Source organism: Cupressus sempervirens, chromosome 10 (genome assembly GCF_028749045.1).
Source record: "Cupressus sempervirens isolate cs-2001-9-10 chromosome 10, ASM2874904v1, whole genome shotgun sequence".
NCBI lineage: Eukaryota > Viridiplantae > Streptophyta > Pinopsida > Cupressales > Cupressaceae > Cupressus > Cupressus sempervirens.
This window is the reverse complement of record NC_143127.1, coordinates 202,161,709-202,183,300: the sequence shown is the minus strand read 5'-3', so window position 1 is coordinate 202,183,300 and position 21,592 is coordinate 202,161,709. Positions and strand designations below refer to the sequence as shown.

General features: G+C 36.5%; 1 protein-coding gene across 3 annotated transcripts in view; it reads right to left on the bottom strand.

The window, feature by feature from the left end:
* The window catches only part of UBP5 (ubiquitin-specific protease 5), a 146,624-nt gene that overhangs the window by 92,167 nt on the left and 32,865 nt on the right, over positions 1 to 21,592 (bottom strand). For all 3 annotated transcript variants that reach the window (XR_016358102.1, XR_016358103.1, XM_089807590.1), the window contains exons 3-5: positions 10,518 to 10,662; positions 9,861 to 9,920; positions 9,662 to 9,757 (exon numbers count right to left, since the gene is read on the bottom strand). Coding sequence is in view for 1 of the 3 variants with exons in the window: in XM_089807590.1 (XP_089663716.1) it covers positions 9,662 to 9,757; positions 9,861 to 9,920; positions 10,518 to 10,662 (301 nt within the window). In the remaining 2 variants the exon portion in view is untranslated. The remainder of the gene's footprint in view (positions 1 to 9,661; positions 9,758 to 9,860; positions 9,921 to 10,517; positions 10,663 to 21,592) is intronic.

Below are 21,592 nucleotides of genomic sequence, written 5' to 3'. Positions count from 1 at the left end.
GCAAGCCAACCCACTTTTCTTTCCCAGAAGTCCCTGATTTGCAAATTTTGGGGACGGCTCGGGGACATCGCCTATCCGTCCCCCTGTCTTGGAAACATGGGTGTTTTGGTCGAGGACGCATCCCCGGGGTACATATATGGCAACTATGTTGGTATTATCGCTGAATCCAACAACCAGTTTTGGTTATATTCACAAATGAAAAATGCCTAAGTATTATGCAAGAAAATAGTGAACAATCAGATTGTTTTGATTGGCAAACACAATAAATTAATCAATAATAGCCACAATTTTGGATAATGATAGTATAAGAATCATATATGCTTCAGATATGTTCGCCTATGGTTAGATAATGGTTGGCACAGGTTTTGGATCAAAAAGGTTATAACTGGCAGTGATAGCAATTCTTAATAATTATTCTTGGATATTGTGCCACACGTTTTGTTAAGTTTTGGTAAACCGACTGGGAAAACATTTGTAAAAGGTATAAAGCAAAGTTAGATTTCTCGCATGCGAGGATGACATGATGAGCATTGATGTTATGTGATGATGTTGTGATGGTTATATGTGAATGTTGATGGTGGATCAATGCAGATGCAAGCTACACTGCAAACTAATTAGGCATAGTGATATCAATACAGTCATGTTGCCCTATGTAGTTGGAGAGTGAGTCCTCATTAAGCAAGGAGCCCTATATTGTAATACATCTCCTAACAAGGTTGAGGGGTTGAAGCCTCTAAGAAGGTCAAGTCCTCTAACAAGGGCTAATGTACTAAATTTATGTAATGACTACTAATAGGGTCAAAAACTCTTAGCAGAGTATTTTCAAGTTAGTACATAGTTGTGGGTACCATCCCCACTGGGATTTTCCCTTGGTTGGGGTTTCCTCGAAAAGAAATCATGGTATTATGAGTTCCTTATTGCTTTATGATTTACTTTCTTATATTGTTATTTGTGGATTTGTATAGTTAAGTTTTAAAGTTATTGATTGGTGCAAAAGTGCTATGATATTGATTCATGTCCCTCCCCCTTCTCAATATTGCTTGATCCTAACACCTTGGTCTTAGGAAAACCTGGGTAATTGGTGAAGCCCCGGCTGCTAGGCTGCATTGGAGGTGTTGTTGAGCTCAATATCAAGACTAGGTCAGGATTATCACAGCAAAATATCTCAGGGAGGTCATTAGGATTAAAGAGACAAAAATAATAATTACACGCAAATATAACCAATATTAGAAAATAATAAATCACAAAGAAGAGAACACAAGACACAAATGTTTAACATGGTTTACCCAATCCCTGGGCTACGTCCACCAACAGCGAGTCCAATATTCTTATTATCTAGTGATCCCAATACCAGATTACAATCAGTAATCCCTTATAGCTCAATACCGTCGCAAGAACCTACAATCTCATCATAAATTATGAAGTCCCTAACCCTGAGCCATTTTATACAAGCTTTTTGTCGCTTAAAAAATTAAAGCTAGAATAAGTCGTCCAATAGAAAAATAGTAGTCAACGTCTTTTACAATAATAAAGTCAGTTGAGCTTTCAAGGGCGCTGCCCCAAAATCCCCATAGAATAATATAGGGGGAAACTGCGTCAAATGAAGTAGGGAGAAATTAACCTCTAAGGCTGATTAGACTCCACATCACAACAATCTCTCACTTGGAGACTGATTAGATTCCACAACAATAACCTCCCACTTGGAGACTTATCATAGCACCACTAAACCTGTAGCTCCCACTGGAATGTAAAACCACCTTGGACTCTATTGTTCTTTTATTCTATTCAATCTAGAAGACACCAATTGAAGCTAACGAGAAATTCAATTTCTCCCTTGTCAATCCCTTTGTAAACATATTTGTTGGATTATCACTTGTATGTGTTTTTTCCAGATTTAACTGTCCATCATCCAAAACTAACTGAATGAAATGGTACCACAACTATCTGTGTTTTGTCTTTGAATGTAGAGCAAAAGCCTTTGCAAGATGAATGGAACTCTAGCTATCAGTAATCAAATAATTGTCCATCTAAAGGTACCATAACTCTTCAATGAAGAATTGAAGCCATATCATCTCCTTAGTTGCCTCTGTACCAGCAACATACTCTACCTCTGTAATGGATAATGCATTTACCTTCTACAATCGAGAAATCCAACTCACCGTTGTCCCACCAACAGTAAAGACATATCCTGTAGTACTTCGCCTGGTATCTAGATCTACTGCCAAATTTGGGTCAACATATCCTTGCAAATCAATGGTAGAGTCCCCAAAATGTAAACATTACTAGAGGTTCCTCTCAAATATCTTAGAATCTATTTGACTGCATTCCAATGCTCAATCCTAAGATGACTCATATACCTACTAACAACTCCCACTGCGTGTGCACTATTTGGCCTAGTGCATACCATAGCATACATTAAGGTTTTTTACAATTAAAGCATAAGGTACCTTGGACATCCTCTTCTTGTGTCTTTGGACCCATCTCCTTAGTCAATTTTAAATGACTAGACAAAGTTGTGCTAACAACTTTGGCATTCTCCACAGAGAAATGTTGCAACACCTTTTTAATATAATTAGCCTGAGATAATATCAATTTTTTGTTCTTCCTATCTCTACAAATTTTCATACTAAAGATTTGTTTTTCTACCCCCAAATCCTTCATAGAAAATGAATGTGTTAACCATTGTTTCAACCCTTTAATGTGATCCATATTAGACCTAGCTACAAGCATATCATCAACATATAAACATAAAATAACATAGTTGTCATCATCCAACCTCTTAAAATAAACACAATGATCTGAGTTACACCTAGTGTATCCATGCTCATGCATAAAACTATCAAATTTTAGATACTATTGCCAAGGTACTTGCTTCAAGCCATATAAACTTTTTTTCAATCTACACATTAAATTCTCCTTACCTTTGACCTCAAATCCTTGTGGCTATGCCCTTTTACCTGCAAGTAACATAAATCCCAAATGTGATTTTTCAGCAAGGAGTCCATTTCTTCTGTCACTATAGACTCCCACTGAAGCTTTATATCCACCTACACAGCTTCATCATAACATTTAGGTTCACTAGCATTTGTTAATAAAATAGAATACAAAGAGGAAGATAATATTTTAAGAGGTCTACTTAGCCTTGTTGACCATCTAACATTCATTGGGGTATGTGGTATTTGTTGTTGCGGTTGTTGCGGAGCATGAGGGACTGTTGAAACATCATCCTTTTGAGTATCTTCCAACACTACATAATCATTTTCTTTCTTCACATGCTACTAGAACAGATCTTTGTACAACACTTTCTCATAGAATATGACACTCCTACTTATAATTTTATGATTTTCAAAATGCCAAGCCTGTAACCAAATTCATCAATGTCATATCCAACAAATACACATTTCTTTGACTTCTCTTTCGGCTTGGTTCTATTTTCAAAATCTATCTATGCAAATGCTTCACAACCGAAGGTTCTAAGAAAAGAATAACTCACCTTCTTACCAGTCAATGCTTCCTCTGGAATACCACAACCCAAAGGAGTAGAGGGACCTCTATTGATCAAATATACAGTAGTATTGACAGCCTCCGCCCACATGTTTAAGGACAGCCCGACATGCAACCTCATTGCTCCTTGCATGCTCAATTATTGTCTTGTTCATGCATTAAACCACTCCATTTTCTTGTAGAGTCCTCGCAACAATTTTCTGCCTATGAATACCATTAGTGGAACAATAATCTTCAATTTCATTGCAACAATAGTCACCACCATTATAAGATTTGAGACATTTTAGCCTTTTACCAACCTTATTTTCAACCAAGCCTTCCATTTCTTAAAAGTTACAAATACATCAAATTTTTGTCTAAGGAAATAAACCCGTACTTCTCTTGTTGCATCATCAATAGAATATAACATAATAATGAGATCCACCAAGGGAAGATACCGGAGTTGGTCTCCATACATCTGTATGCACAAGCTCTAATTGCTCATTTTGCTTTTCATTCCCACTCTTTACAAAACTAAATCTTTTTGTTTTCCATACACACAACTTTTACAGAAATCCATATTAACACATTTCAGACCTAGTAAATATTTCTTTCAATGAAGTAATTTCATACCTTTCTCACTCATGTACCCAAGTCTGTTGTGTCGTAGTGATGTTTTAGAACCTACAACTGTTTGTTCTTCCTACTCATCTGCAGCAATTGTTCTTGACCATTCATTTTTCTCTAAAATGATTAAAGTATAAGGAACAATATGACCTATAAAAGATATAAGGTGCCTACTTTCACACCTTTTTCCACTACTAACGATCTTTTTAAACCTTCCAATTTTTATCATTAAAAGAAACCGTGCAACCTTCATCACCCAATTGTCCTGCTGAAATTAAAGTCATACTCAATCTTGGAGCATATCTTACCTCTTGTAGTAGCCAATGGTTCCCATTCTGCAACTTAATCTTAATTTTCCCCTTTCCCACAATCTAACAAGGTTCATTATCTCCCAAATAAACAAGCCCAAAATCCCCATAGACATAATCAAGAAAGTAACCTCTAAGCGGAGTAGCATGAAATGAAGCCCGTGAATCTAAAACCTATGAATCATCAACTTTTTCTAAGGAAAGAAGCAAAGCATCCTCTTCGGATTTATCACTTACCACATTTGCCTCCTTGTTCCCTTATTGTTTGTCTCCTTCATTGTTCTTTCGAGTCCAACAATCTTTTTTCTTATACCCTGGTTTCCCACAGTACCAACAATCTCTTGATTCTCTAGATTGAAACCTCTTTCCCTTTGATTTTCCTCTTGATTTCCTACAATTTTCAGAATTGTTTCCTCTCTCATTCATTCTACCTCTACTTTCTGTGTTCAAAACACTTCCTGATGTATGATGTAGATCCACTCGAGCTTTTCCTACAAGTTTCCTCACTCAGAATAACACCAATCACATCATCAAATTTTAGGGTATTAGATCCAGAAACAAAAATACTCATAGGCATTACCAAGCCATTCCAACTTCAGGCAAAGAAAACAAAATCACAAAGCCCTGATTTCTTTATCAAAATTAACATTTACAGAAGATAATTGACTGGTAACCATATTAAACCCATTTAAATGATCTACAATAGATCCACCTTCTGCCATCTTTATATTAAATAAACGCTTCATGAGAAATACCTTATTTGAAGTGAGGGCTTTTCATACAGGTTAGCTAGGGTTTGCATAAACTCTTCCATCATCTTAGCTTTCTTAATATTAAATGCCACAGATTGCGCCACGTAGAACGAATACTTCCAAGTGTCTTTTGATCCAAAATATCCAAGTCCTCGTCTGTCATAGCGGTTGATTTCTTGGATTTTCATTGCAATGGTCGCCATAAATCCTTCTGGTAAAGATAGTCCTCCATTTGCATTTTGCATAACTGAAAGTTTTGCCCATTAAACTTCTCAACCTTCAGCTTACCTTTGTCTGCCATCGCTCCCACTCAACCATGAGACCTTCCTGTAGAGGATAACTAAAACAAGACTTTGATACCACTTGTTACGATTAAAGAGACAAAAATAACAATTACACACGAATATAACTAATATCAAAAAAAAAAAAATCACACAGGAAAGCACACAAGACAGTTTTAACGTGGTTCACCCAATCCCTAGGCTATGTCCACCCACCAATAGCGAGTCCAATAATCTTATCATCTAGTGATTAAAATCTGTAATCCCTTACAACTCAAGACCACCACAAGAAACTACAATCTCATCAGACATTATGAAATCCCTAACCCTAAGTCATTTCATACAAGCTTTTGTTGCTTACAAAATTAGGGCTAGAATAAGTCTTCCAATAGAAAAATAGCAGCCAATGCCTTTTGCAATAATAGAGTTAGTTGAGCCGCAAGGGGCATTGCCCCCAAACCCTTGTAGAATAATCTTGGGAGAAACTGCGCCAAATGAAGTAGGGATAAATTAACCTCTGAGTCTGATAAGATTCTACATCACAACAAAGGTTGAGCATAAGAGAGTGATACTTTTGAAGTTAGCAATTTAGGCTCTCCCTCTACATTAGTGCTTTGTTCAAGCTTCTCTTTCTAATTTCATTTAGGAATTTGACTCCTTGCCTAGGCAATTCTTGTGGTCTAATAAGTTGCTTTCAAGGAAGTGGAGTCTTGTTAAGTGATGCAGAACTAAGCAAGGAGAGGGCCCTGGTCTTAGGCATAGGGAAGTTCCCTGGTATGACCTGGAAGGCAAAGGATCTATTATTTGAAGTACGCTCAAAAGAGGGGCCAAATTAATCAAACAAAGACTATCTTGGATTTGCCATATAGGTTCTGAGACATTATTATAGACGAGTTCCTGGGATGGGTTTCCACCTCTTGTTTTTGAGCATCTACATCTCTGACCCTTGAGTAATATTTTCTCAAGGCTAGCTAGATTAAGGTGGAAGACTATAAAGCCTCACTACATTTGGGGCATATGATTGTGCTCAATTGGAAAGAACCACATGAATGGCCTCCTCAAGGCTATGAGGAGAAACATCGAGAGCTTGTGAGGATCCTTGCAGGCAAGGTTTGTAATTCTTCGATGGAAAAGAACAAGCTTGCATGGAGTTCCAACCCGAAAGGTAAGTACTTTGTTGCATTTGGATATTGTGAACTAGTAAGGCAGATCTTGGGGGATGTTGACATATTTTTTGTGGTAAGGGGTTTGTGATAACTTTTATTGGCCTAAATGTAATTTTTTTATGTGGTTGGTGATCGAAATGAGATGTCTCACTCAAGAAAATTTGTGCAAGCATGGAATCCAGGGTGTTAGTTTATGGTGACTGATCAAGGAAGTACTGTACATACTTCATTAAAATAAAAAATAAAAAATTGGGTCGTAGCTGACGTTGTGGCCGACATATGGCCAACACATTGTAACCCTAAAGCGGCATAAAAATAATTGCATAAAAGGGTTTAGGGTTAGGGATTGTTTCATTGTGAGTGATGCGAAAATTGGTTCTTGCGGTGGTATTGAGCTATAAGGGATTACGGATTGTAATCAGGTTGTAATCACTAGATTGTAATAATATCGGACTTGTTGTTTGGTGGACTTAGCCCAAGGATTGGGTGAACCACGTTAAATCTTGGTGTCTTGTGTTTTTTCTGTGTGATCTATTATTTTCTGATATTGGTTATATTTGCATGTAATTGTTATTTTTGTTCGTGGTTTAATCCTAACACAAGGCCCTTCCATGTGTGTTTAGTGTAGAAGTAGTGAAGAAACATCCTCTCTCATATTCTTCATCTGCCCATATGTAAGAGAAATTTGAAATTGTTGGTGGGGGCTTTGGAATAAGCCTTGCTTTCATGTTTCTACCTTGTTGGAGTTTTGGGACTGGTTGGGTTAACCCCTGCTCATGCCTCCTTCCTACATACTGGGTTGAACATTGGCCCCACATTTATTCTATGAAAAATATGGCTAGAAAGGAACAGAAGAATTTTTTACGATAAGAGCTATCAGCTGGGGATGCAAATCATTAGTAGGTCGCAAGAAACCTCCTAAGCAAAGTGTGATGTATTTAGTGGAATGGATCCTCGAGACTTGCCTATTATTCAAAGGCTGAGTTTGGAGGGTTGTAGGTCCTTCAGCTCCTCATCTCGTGTGGTTCATCATGGCAAGAAGAAGATTCTCCGAGAGGGCTGTTGAACCTCCCCCTGCTCAAGTTTTTGAACATTAATACTGATGGCTCTTCTAGAGGTAATCTTGGGCATGCTGGTATTGGAGGAGTTGGTAGAGACTCTTCTGAGGTGATTCAATTCCTCTTTTCTTCTTATAAGGGCTATCATACTAATAACTTTATGGAAGCCGTGTCTATCCTTCATGCTCTAGAGAGGTGTTGTGACTTGTGCTGGCAGAAGGTAATCTGTGAATCTAATTCTCAAGTAGTTGTTGACATGTTTAATAGTGGGGATACAAAGCATAAGAACTGGCAAATAGTGGGGGTGGTCAAAAAGATTTCCTAATTGAGGAAATCTCTTGATTGTGTTACCTTCTATCATATGCCTTAAGAAAGGAACAAGGTAGCAGATTGTTTAGCTAAATGAGCTTCTAAGCACAATGTAAATGTGGATGTCAGGGATTGGAATCAGTTGTCCAGTGAGCATTCAGGTTTGTTGGAAGATCTTGTTATTGAGGACCTGAGAGATTATTTGAGAGGATTAGGTGATCATTGATTGCTGTCTGGAATTGTACCGGAAGTTATGTTGTGCTTGCCTTCCTTGTATTCTCTTTGTTATTCAATAAGTTTTTACCCCCTTTAAAAAAAAGGTCAATCGAACTTTTAAGAATTTTCCAATTTAAATGCTGAAAAGAGTGAAATACTATTACCTGTACTGTTTTTCTAGTAACCCTCCCATTCAAGACATGATATGTATCTGCATTCTCAATAAGTTTGAAACTACATTAATTCTTTAAACTTTTCTTGGCTATGTTGTGTTTATTGGCATTTTGAACATACTATTTTCATTTTTTCAAATTATGAATATAAAGTATTTAAATATTCTATTTGTTGGCAATAATGAATTTTTATTACCATGTTCTTATAATTTAAAAATTTGAACACCCACAAGTATATAGCTATGCTTGTACCCAAGGGAAAAAATATTGTCATGATGTTGTTGTGAATTTCAACTCCCATCCCCGAACCCTCACCTGAATCGGCAACTTAAGCATTATTAATACTTTAAAGATTCCTTGAGTCCCCAAAATGTTGTTGATCAAGTTTGATCGAATGACTCTCAAGCTTCTTCCAGCTCAACAAAACCTAATATTTTATGCACTATTAAAATGCCCAACATGCACCCAATAGACAATAATCTGCTTTAGCTTTAAGCTGAACAATTCTCAATCCTTTTCAAAGCCAAAAGGAATCCCAAGTTTGCTTCATCATTAAGGCACAAAAGCTTTCCTTTGCCATTCCAATCCAACATTCCTAGCCCTTCATATTCCAACATAGGCAAAGCTTGATACATCATTTTAAAGGTCTGAAAGTCCCCTCATGTTGTTGATCCATCTAAATCAGACAGCTCTAATTAAGCAGTTGATTACAACGATGTTAAACCAACATCTTCTAAGACAAATATGATGAGATCACAAGAATAAAAACATTTAACTCAAAATCTCTTTGATGTTCCTAAATTTCTGGTCAGTGCCTTTCCTGAGATTTTCCTGCGTTAATTCAACTATGCCAATTGTTTTATTTTACACATGGATAGATTCACTTGTCAGTCATCTAAATGCCATCAAAACTATCAAAGGTGGATAGTGTGATTCCAAGACATTGTGTAGTGGTTCAGACCTAGTAACAATATACTATACAGCCCATATGGGGGTTAATGTGGCATTCTTTCATGAATTATGAATCTTCTAAGCCTTAATGTAACACTTATAATTGTCTTATTAGCTATATTGATTACTCATGCAGAACTTAATGACTTCTTGAGAGTTATATTAATTTCATGATCATTCATAATAGAATTTCCAGGATAGATTTTTTGGTTTATGACTTATTTTAAATATGATTTTCTGTGAAGAACTGTCGTCAGAAAAAAAAAACAAGAGAGAATCTTATCCATGATAGGTCCAGTAAAATGTCCAATAAAAGATCTAGAAAATATAAACTCACATCCTGGTCCATCTGAAGTTGAGAATCCTGAAGCGTCTTATTCAGATCATTCATTAAAGCATGTTTTGTCTGTCCAAAATAATCCCAAATGCTAACCTGTATTACGATAAAATATAGGTTGATATAAGCCCAACAAATCATATTGAGATAGATAATTCATTTGACACTGAAAAGAAAATATAACGGTAAAAATGTTTACTTGCTCTGGAGCAAGGTTGAAGAGCTCACATGCCCTCCTACAAAGCTCCCTTATGGTATCCTGAAAGAAATTTGGGATGCTGATTGAGGAAAATTGCAGATGCAAAGATCCAACTCTTTTTAAGAAATTTTGTTTCATACAATACAGTCACATATCAATATATCATTAATAAATATGCAAAAGGAAAAACAGAAACAGTCAACAGTCATATTTCTTAAAGAGAGAAAACTTGTTAAAATTCACAAAGACAGAATCATTGGGCTCACATTCAATAAACATTTTGTCAATCAAGTTATCTACAAAATCCAAATTGCCAACCAAACAACATTTTACAATGTCCTTTCACTTCAAAAGATACTAAGTATATACTAAGACTAAGTGGCATCTTCATTTCATGTTCAAAGAAGATTCTTGAATGTTCACTAAAATGCTGCCAAAATATTTAGTGATAGCATTATCTTACAACCAAGAGCATTTACTTAGTAGATATAACTTGAACAATAACATTATAATTAATGGATTTATTGAAATGTCCTAACAGATCAATAATATCAGGTCTGCCATAAAGTGATTAATAAGTTTATCAGGGCCAAAAATCAATATCCGAAATCACCAATGAAAAAAAAAATTAACTTAAATTAAGAGCAAAGGAAAAACCTTTTTGCTTATTTTAACAGTTACTTGGTTTCCTTTTGGGATCACAATCAATCGAAGACGTAAAGGATAAACCTCTACTATTAAATCCTCTTGGGAAGAACCTGATGTAATTACTTTTCTTGCTATAGTTGGTCCCCCTCCATACCTGCAATGGAAGCTCTAATTTGTGAACAGCCAACAAATCCAGAGAATCGTACTCAATACAAAAACAGAACCATAACAAATACACAAAAAACAACTGCTAAGATGTGCTTTTTATTAATAATAAGAGAGTGCAAGAACATAAATACAACAAACGGAAATGCATATTCCTTCCCTATATGAAAATGGAAAAAACTGTAAGTAAGAAAAAGATAAACCAATTAGTACATTAATTGGGGTTGCCCTTGGTTGGCTGTATAACATCTATTAGCAAATAAAAAGTATACAAGTGTTTGCTCCAAGTTTCAGGGACCCGGGAGTGGGTTTCAGGGATGGCAGTGGAGTGGCTATTAAAATTATAGATTGAAATTCAGTAGTTGAATTATTTTACACAAATCTAAAACAACTTAGAAAAACTCAGTGAAATGGAAATTTGAAAAGAATGAATATTTATATTATCTACTAAACTATAAACATAAGCCTATAAAATGTCAGTCAGAAAGTAATGCAATTATGATGTTGATGAATTTAACTCTGTCCAATCTCACAGACACATTGTAGACATTTTTTAACCAAAAAAAGTTTTAACGGTTTGATGTATTTCATCGCCAGCCAGGCAATATTTGATCAAATAAACATTCTTGATTCAAGGGCAGTCACAGTTGCCACCCTACCCGAGTGTGGTGAGTGCTATCAAAACAAACCATAGCCCGAAGCAAAGTAGTCTTAACATTGAGTTATCCTCAAGAGAGAACAAGTCTCCTAGCCAAGAATCCAAAATAACTATTACAACCACTGATAGCATCAGATTACATATTTTCTTTTCATCAACAAGTCCTCAATCCTCATTATTAGAACTGGGTTTTCTGCTTATAATCATCCATGCCCTACTTTCTGCATTTTTTATAGCAAAATGGATACCAGAAGAGTTGATGTTTACCATTTTTTTTGTGAATCCATTGTTGCTTTAACATGTTTTCCTAGCACCCGTTCAAATGAATTGGAATATCATGTGAATGTGTGACAAATTTCAGCAGGCATGCACTATTTATGTAACTTAATAAATCTTAAAGGTTAGTTAGTTTCCTTACTGTTACATCACAATTTTTGGCTCAAGTTTAAAATGTTCATATAGTCGTTGAGGGTTCATGTGAAGTCAGTTGACAGGTAAAGTTATTTATGATCATGTGAAATGGTAAGATGGTTAATCATTATAATTTCACATGAAGATGGCATGTTAGTTAATCGTTATGATGTTATTTTAATGTTACCTTGAAATCTCAGAAAGTTGGTTATTAATTATGAATTCATGAGAAGTGAAATGGTGGTTAGCCCTTATGGTGGATATGAATAATAACTTGTTATAGTAATGTGATTATATCAAGGAATATGATATTATCATGGAGAATTTCTTCCCTATAGGAGCATGTCAAAGGGTAGGAAGCATTGCCAAAAAGGAATTGGGCACGAGGGAACCACCTACCATTGAGCCAACAGGTATGAGTCTTGACCACCATGGCTAAGGGAAAACGGCAAGGAAAGCAAGGGTATACCAAGGGACTACCATGAGCTAACTAGTTATCTTAAATATTAAATAATAAAGGAGAATCACTAAACATTAACAAATTTGTTACCTTTATTATTGAGAACCTCTAGTCGTGTAAAGCATGTTTTAATATAATAATATCATGATACCTATATATATTCATACATGAACATACCTATATATGTGTATGTGCATAAGTCAATTAAGATGTATACGCCTGTTTTGAATATATACATAAAATATTTATGTTTGGGATTTACGCATATATGCATGTATATGCACATACACATATGGGTATAGGTAAGTACCAATGTCCTTATATTAATACATTAGAGGGTGAAGTCATTATTATTCTTAACTTTGGCTAAGGATTAATATTATTTTTATACGCAACAACCTTTCATTATCCTTTTTCCATCGAGCCTTGTGAATTTTTAAATGGTCCATCATAATTTAATTATACTCATATTTGAACCAATGGCCTTGTGAGCGCCTTGCCACCTCATAATTTTCTTGCGTAACAGAGCATGCATGCAGGAGCCTTATTGCATATCTACGCTCGCCCTCAACATTGGTTTATTATTTTTGCTTCTCCCATTCGGCCTGCAGTTCAATTTATTTTTTACTCTCTGCTCTTTGTTATGAACCACTGACCGCCCATAGCTTATGTTCTTATTCCAAAATTGGTGTGTTACAATTCCATCAATGCTCTAAGTGAGCCGATTATTTGGCTTAACTAGAGTGTTCGGCTACAGGATGAAGCCTTGAAATTATTTTTCCATAGAGTGTCGGCCTTACTTAGCGTTGAGTGTTACACATATAGTGTTCAAGTCAAGCTTACACTTCATGTCATGACTTATACCCTTATTATCTTTATGTTTTTATGAATCAAACATTAGAACTATCTGATTGGCTTGCCAAGAAGGCATCTTATTTTTCATTAATCCAGAGTTGGAATGATTCAAAGTTTGTGTATTATTCTTTTGTTTTCTCCTGTATCGGCATAAGGAGGAACCATTATGCAAATAGAAAGAATCTTTTCATGAAAGCACATCGAGTATGATTGTGCATTTTTAGATGACTCTATCAAGAGTGCCAACTCGTATATAGGTATTGTCAATATACCTCTAAGATGAGTACAACACCCATATGATAATGAATCAATTTAGAAGGAACTATAAATCTCATCTATAAGTCATAGGGCAGAATGCTTTGGCTGTAAATATATAATTTTTCAGCACCCTTAAGAAACTCAAGTATCATAAATCCTTTATGAAGCCATAGAGCAAGATTGGGTAGGATGAATTGGCTTTATAATGTGAGGCAATCACCCCCAAACATTCATCCAAGAAGACCAGCAGGGTCAAGATGAAGGGCATGTATTGATATACAATAAACCATAGGCATATCCCTGCATGATAAGAAAAAGAACAATCAATAGCAAGAAAGCAAGTAATAAGAAGAGTTTTAATCTGAGTCAGCTCATGGTAGTTCAATGTATATATCTTGTTGTTAAATGAGTGGTGGGTTAATACTCTGACACCAGGATGCTCAGTGGCTGGACAATGGTGTCCAATGCCTAATCGCAGGTTAGAGAGGGCCTTTTCCGGTTGAGATTGTGTGGGGATACTTAAGGGTCTACAATTGGAAGGTTAAGCCATTGGCAATGCTTCTCCTCTCCACCAAATGCCAAGACTTACACGAGACAGAGATACGATCTGCATTCAAATATCCTTTGGTAAATGTAACTGCATGCAAGAATAGGCTTACTTGATGGTTGTTATAATTGTCCTTCATTCATGTGAATTTAAATATGAACATATCTTTTATTTACATTTAATTGTCATAATTAGCAATGGGAAAAAAGGGGGTGTTATAGTGGTTTTGTTTCACTAAATGGTATTGGCCATTATGATATAGTGTTATATTTCTTTTTGTGTCCTAAGTGGTATATGTGGACTAACCTGGGTTTTGCAGATGCTGCCCTAGGTGGATTCTGGTTTCGAAATTAGGGTATTGCAAACTTAAAACCCTCAATTTAGTTTTATTTGATTATGCCTTAAATGTAATCAAGATTATTAATTAGTTATATGGATCGAACTAAATTTTAAATAACAATATGTTCATAGACATGGGAATATCTTGTTTATTTAAATTGATTTTCAATGTTTAACCACTCGTACTGATTGAATACTCCTTCAATGGTTAGTTATGATTTTTTGTTAAAACTGAATGTAACTGTTAATCTCTTTCATATGAACATGTTACCATTTATCTCTTTCATATGAAAATGGATTTGGATGATATGCTAGTGGTTAGCTAAGGCCAGGAAAAGGGGATGTTACATATGGTATCAGAGCTTTGAGTTCAACACTGAACCTTGGGCCCAACACTACTGTTTCAAGGAAGCTGAAAATGTAATGTTGAATGAGACAAAATGAGTATTTACTTTGCACAACTGAATAATTTATATTTTATAATATAAGCTGTAAAATTACAACATAGATCATTCAAAATAGCCAGGAAGGGCTGAGATGATGGTGTGGTCTATATGAAGTGGACAAATGGATAAATTGTAAAATCATAAAGATGAATCAGCACTAAGAAAAAAATTAACATAATTGGCAAGTCGAGCGGTGGGTGATCAAGCACATAGTGTCCATTGGAAATCCTTGGCTAGGGTAGGTTTAGTGGCAAGATTGTTTTGTGATCACTTACGGTGAGAATGATAGTAATTAGAAGGCAGGTTGATGAAAGGTGTCCACAGCCTTGTCAGCTGACTAACCGACACTCTAACACCAAGATGCTCAGGTGGCAAGACTAGTATGGTGTACACGTACCCTATCCCAGGTAAGGAGGGTCATTCTCAATAAAGAATGAGTGAGGATTACACCAAGTCCAGATGCCTAGACTTGCACAATACAAATCAATTTTTATTTCTCGTAATGCGTTCTCATCTAAACCTTGATCTTAACTAGTTATTTCTTTCAGTTGCATGTTTTCAGCTTTTTACTTTATGCAATTACATTCTTGTTCATATGAAATTATAGTCAATATTTTGTTATTCATTTTTTGACATGAATTGAAAAATTGTGAACCATGCTTTTGAGAATTCTATATATCTTGAAAGTGATGATCTTTTCTAATGATGATTAAATGACGAGAAGGTCATACATCACATTTTGTGCTCCATTATGGAGTAAGTACTAGGCACACTTGCATAACTAAAACTATCAATGCTTATTTATAGATCTAACTTTTGTTTGACTTGAGCTTTTCTTGAAACATTATGGTGACAAGATGAGCATGAGAGCCTAGGTCACATAAATGGGGAAAGTCGATTCCCAAATCTTTACAAGTGATTGGCAAGCAAGCCCAGATGATCTACCTACCTAACAAGAACCCTATGTAAATTTGTTTCAGATGCTCATGATCAATTTATGACCCAAGGATGGGTTCAGCTAAGAAATTTTCAGCTTAAAAGGTCATGAAATTCAGCATGGAACTTGATTGAATAGATTACGAAGAACGTACAATATTTTATTTGCATCTGAATATTTGAACTATGTCTCAATCATGATAAAATGACCAAACTAAATTAGTGTACACATAGGTGCATAGACTTGAATTGCATTATATGAAATGAACAAAAATTGAACACAATATATGATATGAGTCGATGCTATGAGAAGCATTTTGTGAACCTTCATAGAAAGAGGGAACTTGTGGAAAATGCATTTCTATGAACCTTTTTATATTACTAACTCATGGATGATTATACATGAGACATAGCATGAAACCTTTTCTTTACCAAAGCACATTATTAAGAACTTAATTTTAGGGGAGCTAACCTCCCTATGGCCAGGATTTGTATAGGTGGAGTCCCATGGAAATGTAAGTTTTGGGGATGGATCATACAAGCATCTAGGCCACACCCCCATCTCAGGAATTGCGTTTGGGCATGTAATCCAAGAGCTTAGGAGATTGGGGTACAGATAGTGTGGTACCATATTTATCATAACCTCTATGATCTTGATTGGATGAATGGTGATCTTTCATAGTATATCATGATTTTACCTATTGACACATTGTTATAAATATATAATACACGTGGTATTGATTTTATAAGGTAATGAGATATCACATACTGAGTTGTTTTATATTGTCTTTGAGATGAAATATATTTCTATCCTAAAAAGATTATTTTAATGAAATATTATTGTGATAAGATGGGCATGAAGGCCTAGGTTACATGAATAGAAACATGGATCCACTAACCATTTCAGGTGATCTGCAAGCCCACAAGGATGATCTACTCATTTAATAAGTAGCATATACTAGATGGTATGTATGAGTGATTTAATTTATGTGATCAAGTTATGACCTAGAGCATGTTAGTTGAGGAATTACAAATCTTTGAATGATTATCTTACTCTTGATTATTGAACACTAAAAATTCTTACATGAGATATCAGTATGATGATTGTACTAAAAAAAATTATTTTCAGTCTCTACATGAGTATGACAGGAATATGGAACAAAATATCCTAAAACATGATCAACTCAAAGTGATGCTGAAGCTTACATGGGTATGGTAAGATAAACTCAGGTGAGTGTGTTTCACTTTTGATTTTATCATATCATGTAAGCATTTTTCTGGAAGCATTGAGATAAAGGAATGATAGACCTTGATTTTGATCATGGCTTAGATTTGATTCAAATTGTAATGAGATGAAATCATGATGCTATATATCTCTTGTATTTTCAAATATTCTTGCAATGATTAAGACGGCAGAGTTCATTGAGGATGATGAAACATGGGGGGGTATGTTACCTCCTAATTTTTTGCTCAATTTAAAAATGTTCATATAGCTGTTAAGGGTTCATGTAAAGTCAGTTGACATGTAAAATTGATTATGATCATGTGAATTGGTAAGATGGTTAATCATTATAATTTCACATGAAGATGGCATGTTAGTTAATCATTATGATGTTATTTTGATGTTATCTTGAAATCTCGAAAAGTTGGTTAATCATCATGAATAAATGGGAAGTGAAATGGTGGTTAGCCATTATGGTGGATATGAATAATAACTTGTTATAGTAGTTGTGATTATATTGAGGAATATGATATTATCATGGAGAATTTCTTCCCTGCAGGAGCACATCCAAGAGGGAGAAACACTGCTAGAAAGGAATTGGGCACATGGGCACCACCTACCATTGAGCCAACGAGTATGAGTCTTGACCACCATAGCTAAGGGAAAACAGCTAGGCAAGCAAAGTTATACCAAGGGACTACCATGAGCTAACCAGTTATCTTAAACATTAAATAATAAAGGAGAATCACTAAACATTAACAAATTTGTTACCTTTATAATTGAAAACCTTTTGTCGTGTAAAGCATGTTTTAATTTAATGACACCATGATACCTATATATACTCATACGCCTATTAAGATGTATACGCATAAGTCAATTAAGATGTATACGCCTATTTTGAACATATGCATAAAAAAATTATGTTTATTTACACAAATGCATGTATGTGCACATACACATATGAGTATAGGTAATTACCGATGTCCTTATATTAAAACATTAGAGGGTGAAATCATTATTATTCTTCACCTTGGCTAAAGATTAATACTATTTTTATGCACGGCCACCTTTCATAATCCTTTTTCCATCGGACCTTGCGATTATTAAATGGCCTATCATAATTTAATTATGCTCATATTTGATCCAATGGCCTTGTGAGCACCTTGCCACCTCATAATTTTCTTGCGTAACTAAGCACGCATGCAGGAGCCTTCTTGCATATCTACACTCACTCTCAAAATTAGTTTATTATTTTTGCTACTCCCATTGGCCTACAGTTCAATTTATTTTTTACTCTTTGCTCTTTGTCGTGAACCACTAACCACCCATAGCTTGTGTTCTTATTCCAAAGTTGGTATGTTAGAATTCCATCGATTGCTCTAAGTGAGTCGATTGTCGTATTAATAAAGTAATGTCGTGTTAAACCTATGGTCCCCGGGGACGCATCCGCCCCCCCCCCCAAAAAAAAGCCAGTGTTTCGGGGACAAGGACTTCATAGGGGACTTGCATTCATCCCCTATTTTTTAACACAAAAAAAAAAAATTTAAAATAAAAAAAAATGTCACTTTTGTCGTCCCCACCCGTCCCAAAAATCGGCAAAAAAAATTTGCCGTCTCACTGTCTCCTGCCATCCCCGTCCCAGAAACTCGAGGGAACATAGTGTTAAACATTAAGGAAGTTTTGTTGTGGTGGGTAGTTCGGAAGGGAGGGGATGCATCGGTTGGTTTTCCCAACCAACCAACCATTATATAAGAACTTTGAACTATGGATGATGTACTTGTGTTCTTGGTAACCAATAAAGTAATAATATTTCCTCGCCATTCTAATATTCTAGTATGAGTAATTAATGTTCTATTGGTATTATTGAATGTGTTATATTGCTATGTGTGACTTATGCCAATAGCCATTCTACATTTGGCGTTGTTGCCTAAGTCCAAACCTGGAGGTTGTTGACTCGGCAGGATGGAGAAATGGGAAGACCCTTCCTACCACGTATACAAGTAACAAATAGTGATGGAGAAGAGGAGGAAATAACGAGAGAAGATCAGGTGACACGCAATCTAGTGGCGGCCTAAGAAGTTTTTGTGCACCAGTACATGCAAAGGGAAGCCCAAGAGAGAGAGGTTCCAGAGAGCACGGTACAGGACGAACTTTCGGTACCACCAGCAGTGTACTATCAACTTGGACAGATCCCTCGCTAGTTGGCAAGAAACTTGGTACCTATAGAGGAAGAAAAAGTGAAAACAAAAAGGGAAAGGAGAAGGTAACAAGTGCTCCAGCAATTTGTTGAAAGGAGGATGCGGGAATGGGATTTGGAGGAGCGGGATAATTCAAGGAAGGTAAATAGACACTAAAAAAATTCATGCCCCTGATTCCAAACAAATATCCGAGGCAGGTGCCAGAGGAAGAAACTGAGGAGGAAGTCACCCTAAGAACGTTACATTTCCAACAAGAGGAGGAAAGACGTCGTAATCTAAGGGGATGAGGGGACCAGTTCCAAATCCAAGAAGGGTTTATTGAACATACAATTGAAGGAATAGCCAATTCGGCCATCTCTGAGACACCAAGAAGGAAGGAAGGGTGTAGAAATCCTGTAACCACTGCACATCCTATTGGGACTAGCAACCAAGAGTCTATCCCATTGGGAGGGAATTTCCAACCAGGAGGAAGTAGTTTCCAGTCAGGAGGGAGCGTCCTGGCAGAAGGGAGCCTCTCGGCAAGAGGAAGCATCTCGGCAGAAAAACAGTAGAAGAATGGAAATAGGCAAACAAAAACTCCCTAAATTCACAGGGGACAGCTCAAAGGACCACGCACGTCACTGTAAAACACGCATAACCATATGGCAAGCAAACGGAGAGAATGATGTGAATGAATGGCTAAAAGCATTTCTAGCCACACTAAGAGGTATAGCCATTAACCGGTATACAGATTGGCAGGCAGGCAGGCAAGAAGAAAACATGGAATAATCTCCATACAGCCTTTGAAGAAGAATTCAGACTCCTTAGGGACGATGATGAAATAGTGACAGAGATTTTCAATACAAGGCAAGGGAAGAATGAATCAGTCAAAGCGTATAGTAGGAGGTTGAAGGAACTTATAGGAAAGCTTGACAACAAGCCTGCAGATGGACTGAAAAAAAGGTAGTTTATTTAAGGGTTAACGTTGTCCCTAAGGAAAAAGATGAAAATAGTTCCACCATCAACCTTTGTAGATGCATGTACTCGTGCAATAGATATAGAAACTGAAAACAAAACTTCTAGGGCAAAAGGCATGAAAGCGGGAGTGAAAGCTCAAAAGAAAGTGGGGATGAATCCAAGACCATCCAAGCCCTAAGGAAGGATATGAGGCGATTAATGAAAGAGGTAACAGGAAGTAAGGAAGAGAACAGAGATGGGAGGGAACTATGGTGCACAAACTGTGAAAAGGAGGGCCATGCAAAAGGGACATGCCGACGAAAAGCATTCTCTGAGATTTTTCAGGTGTTGGGACACACAATCAAAGATTGTCCCTATGATCTAGAAACATGGAATGCACAGGTATTCTTCACCTGGGGAGAACAATCCACACTACCCTCCACTCCTCCATGAAATAGGAATACAAAAGCCTCACCTAGAGGTTATAGAAATAATAGAGGGAGTAATAATAACAGCAATAACAACACACCCCGAAGAGCAATCCAATATGATTATAAGGGAAGACCCATGATCCAATGTAGGTGGTGCAACGAATGGGGGCATTTTGCTCAAGACCGTCAAAACCGAGGACAAAATGGAGGAATGTTGTGTAAATGGTGTGGACTAGGCAATCACAAGGATGCGAATCGCCCCAGGCAAAAAGGGGTGAACATATTGGATATAGAAGAACCAGAAAGTGAAGTCCTTGCTATCACAAGAATGCAAGCCAGGAAACTTGTTTACTTGCATGCTACTACGGAAAAGGTAAGATTTCATGAAGCCAGAAAAGACATTCAAGATAACATGACAGCAAAAGGGAAGGCAAGGACGAATAAACTTCCTACTAACGAGCATGTACTGAATATTATGAAACAAGTACTAGAGACCACTATTCCAGTAAAAATTGTTGATCTAATGGAAACACTACCTTAGGTGCAAGTAGCATTAACACAAGGGGCAAGCATCAAAGGGACACCCTCCAACAAGGAGAAGAAAGATGAAGCAAAAGGCGGGAAATAGAAAAACACCCTTTTCACTATAGGAATGGGGAGGACACCAGCAGTGGTGGAAATAGAAATATTGGGGTATAAACTCTCGAATACTATTGTTGATGGGCGTTCTAGCGTAAATGTCTTATCTAACACTCTGGCCACCCACATTTCAATGGGTGGGAGCAAACCAACATGAAATCAAGCCAATAGGAACCTTGATGGGATAAAAGGTAGTAATTGGTACGCAACAATTCTTCTTGGATTTTGTGTTTATTACTCTAGAGAAAAAGGGGTATGATGCCCCACTTGGAAGAGGATGGCTAGTTATAGCAAAAGCTACCCATAATTGGAAATGAAACACTCTGTTCATGGAGGCAGACGATAGGAAGTACACCACAGATTTAAGGAACCAGTTTGTAAGTCAGGACCTGGCATCGGATTCAAAAGCAGAGAGACATGACCATGAAGGGGTGGAACCAGATGAGGAAGGGGTGCTCAAACTTGGGGAATGCTCGGAAGATAAAACGAGCTCCCTTAATGGATTATTTCACTGGCAAATGAGAAACTGTGAAGTTTTCCAGCCAAAATATAATATGTTGCAAATCCAAGAAGTGGAATTTGA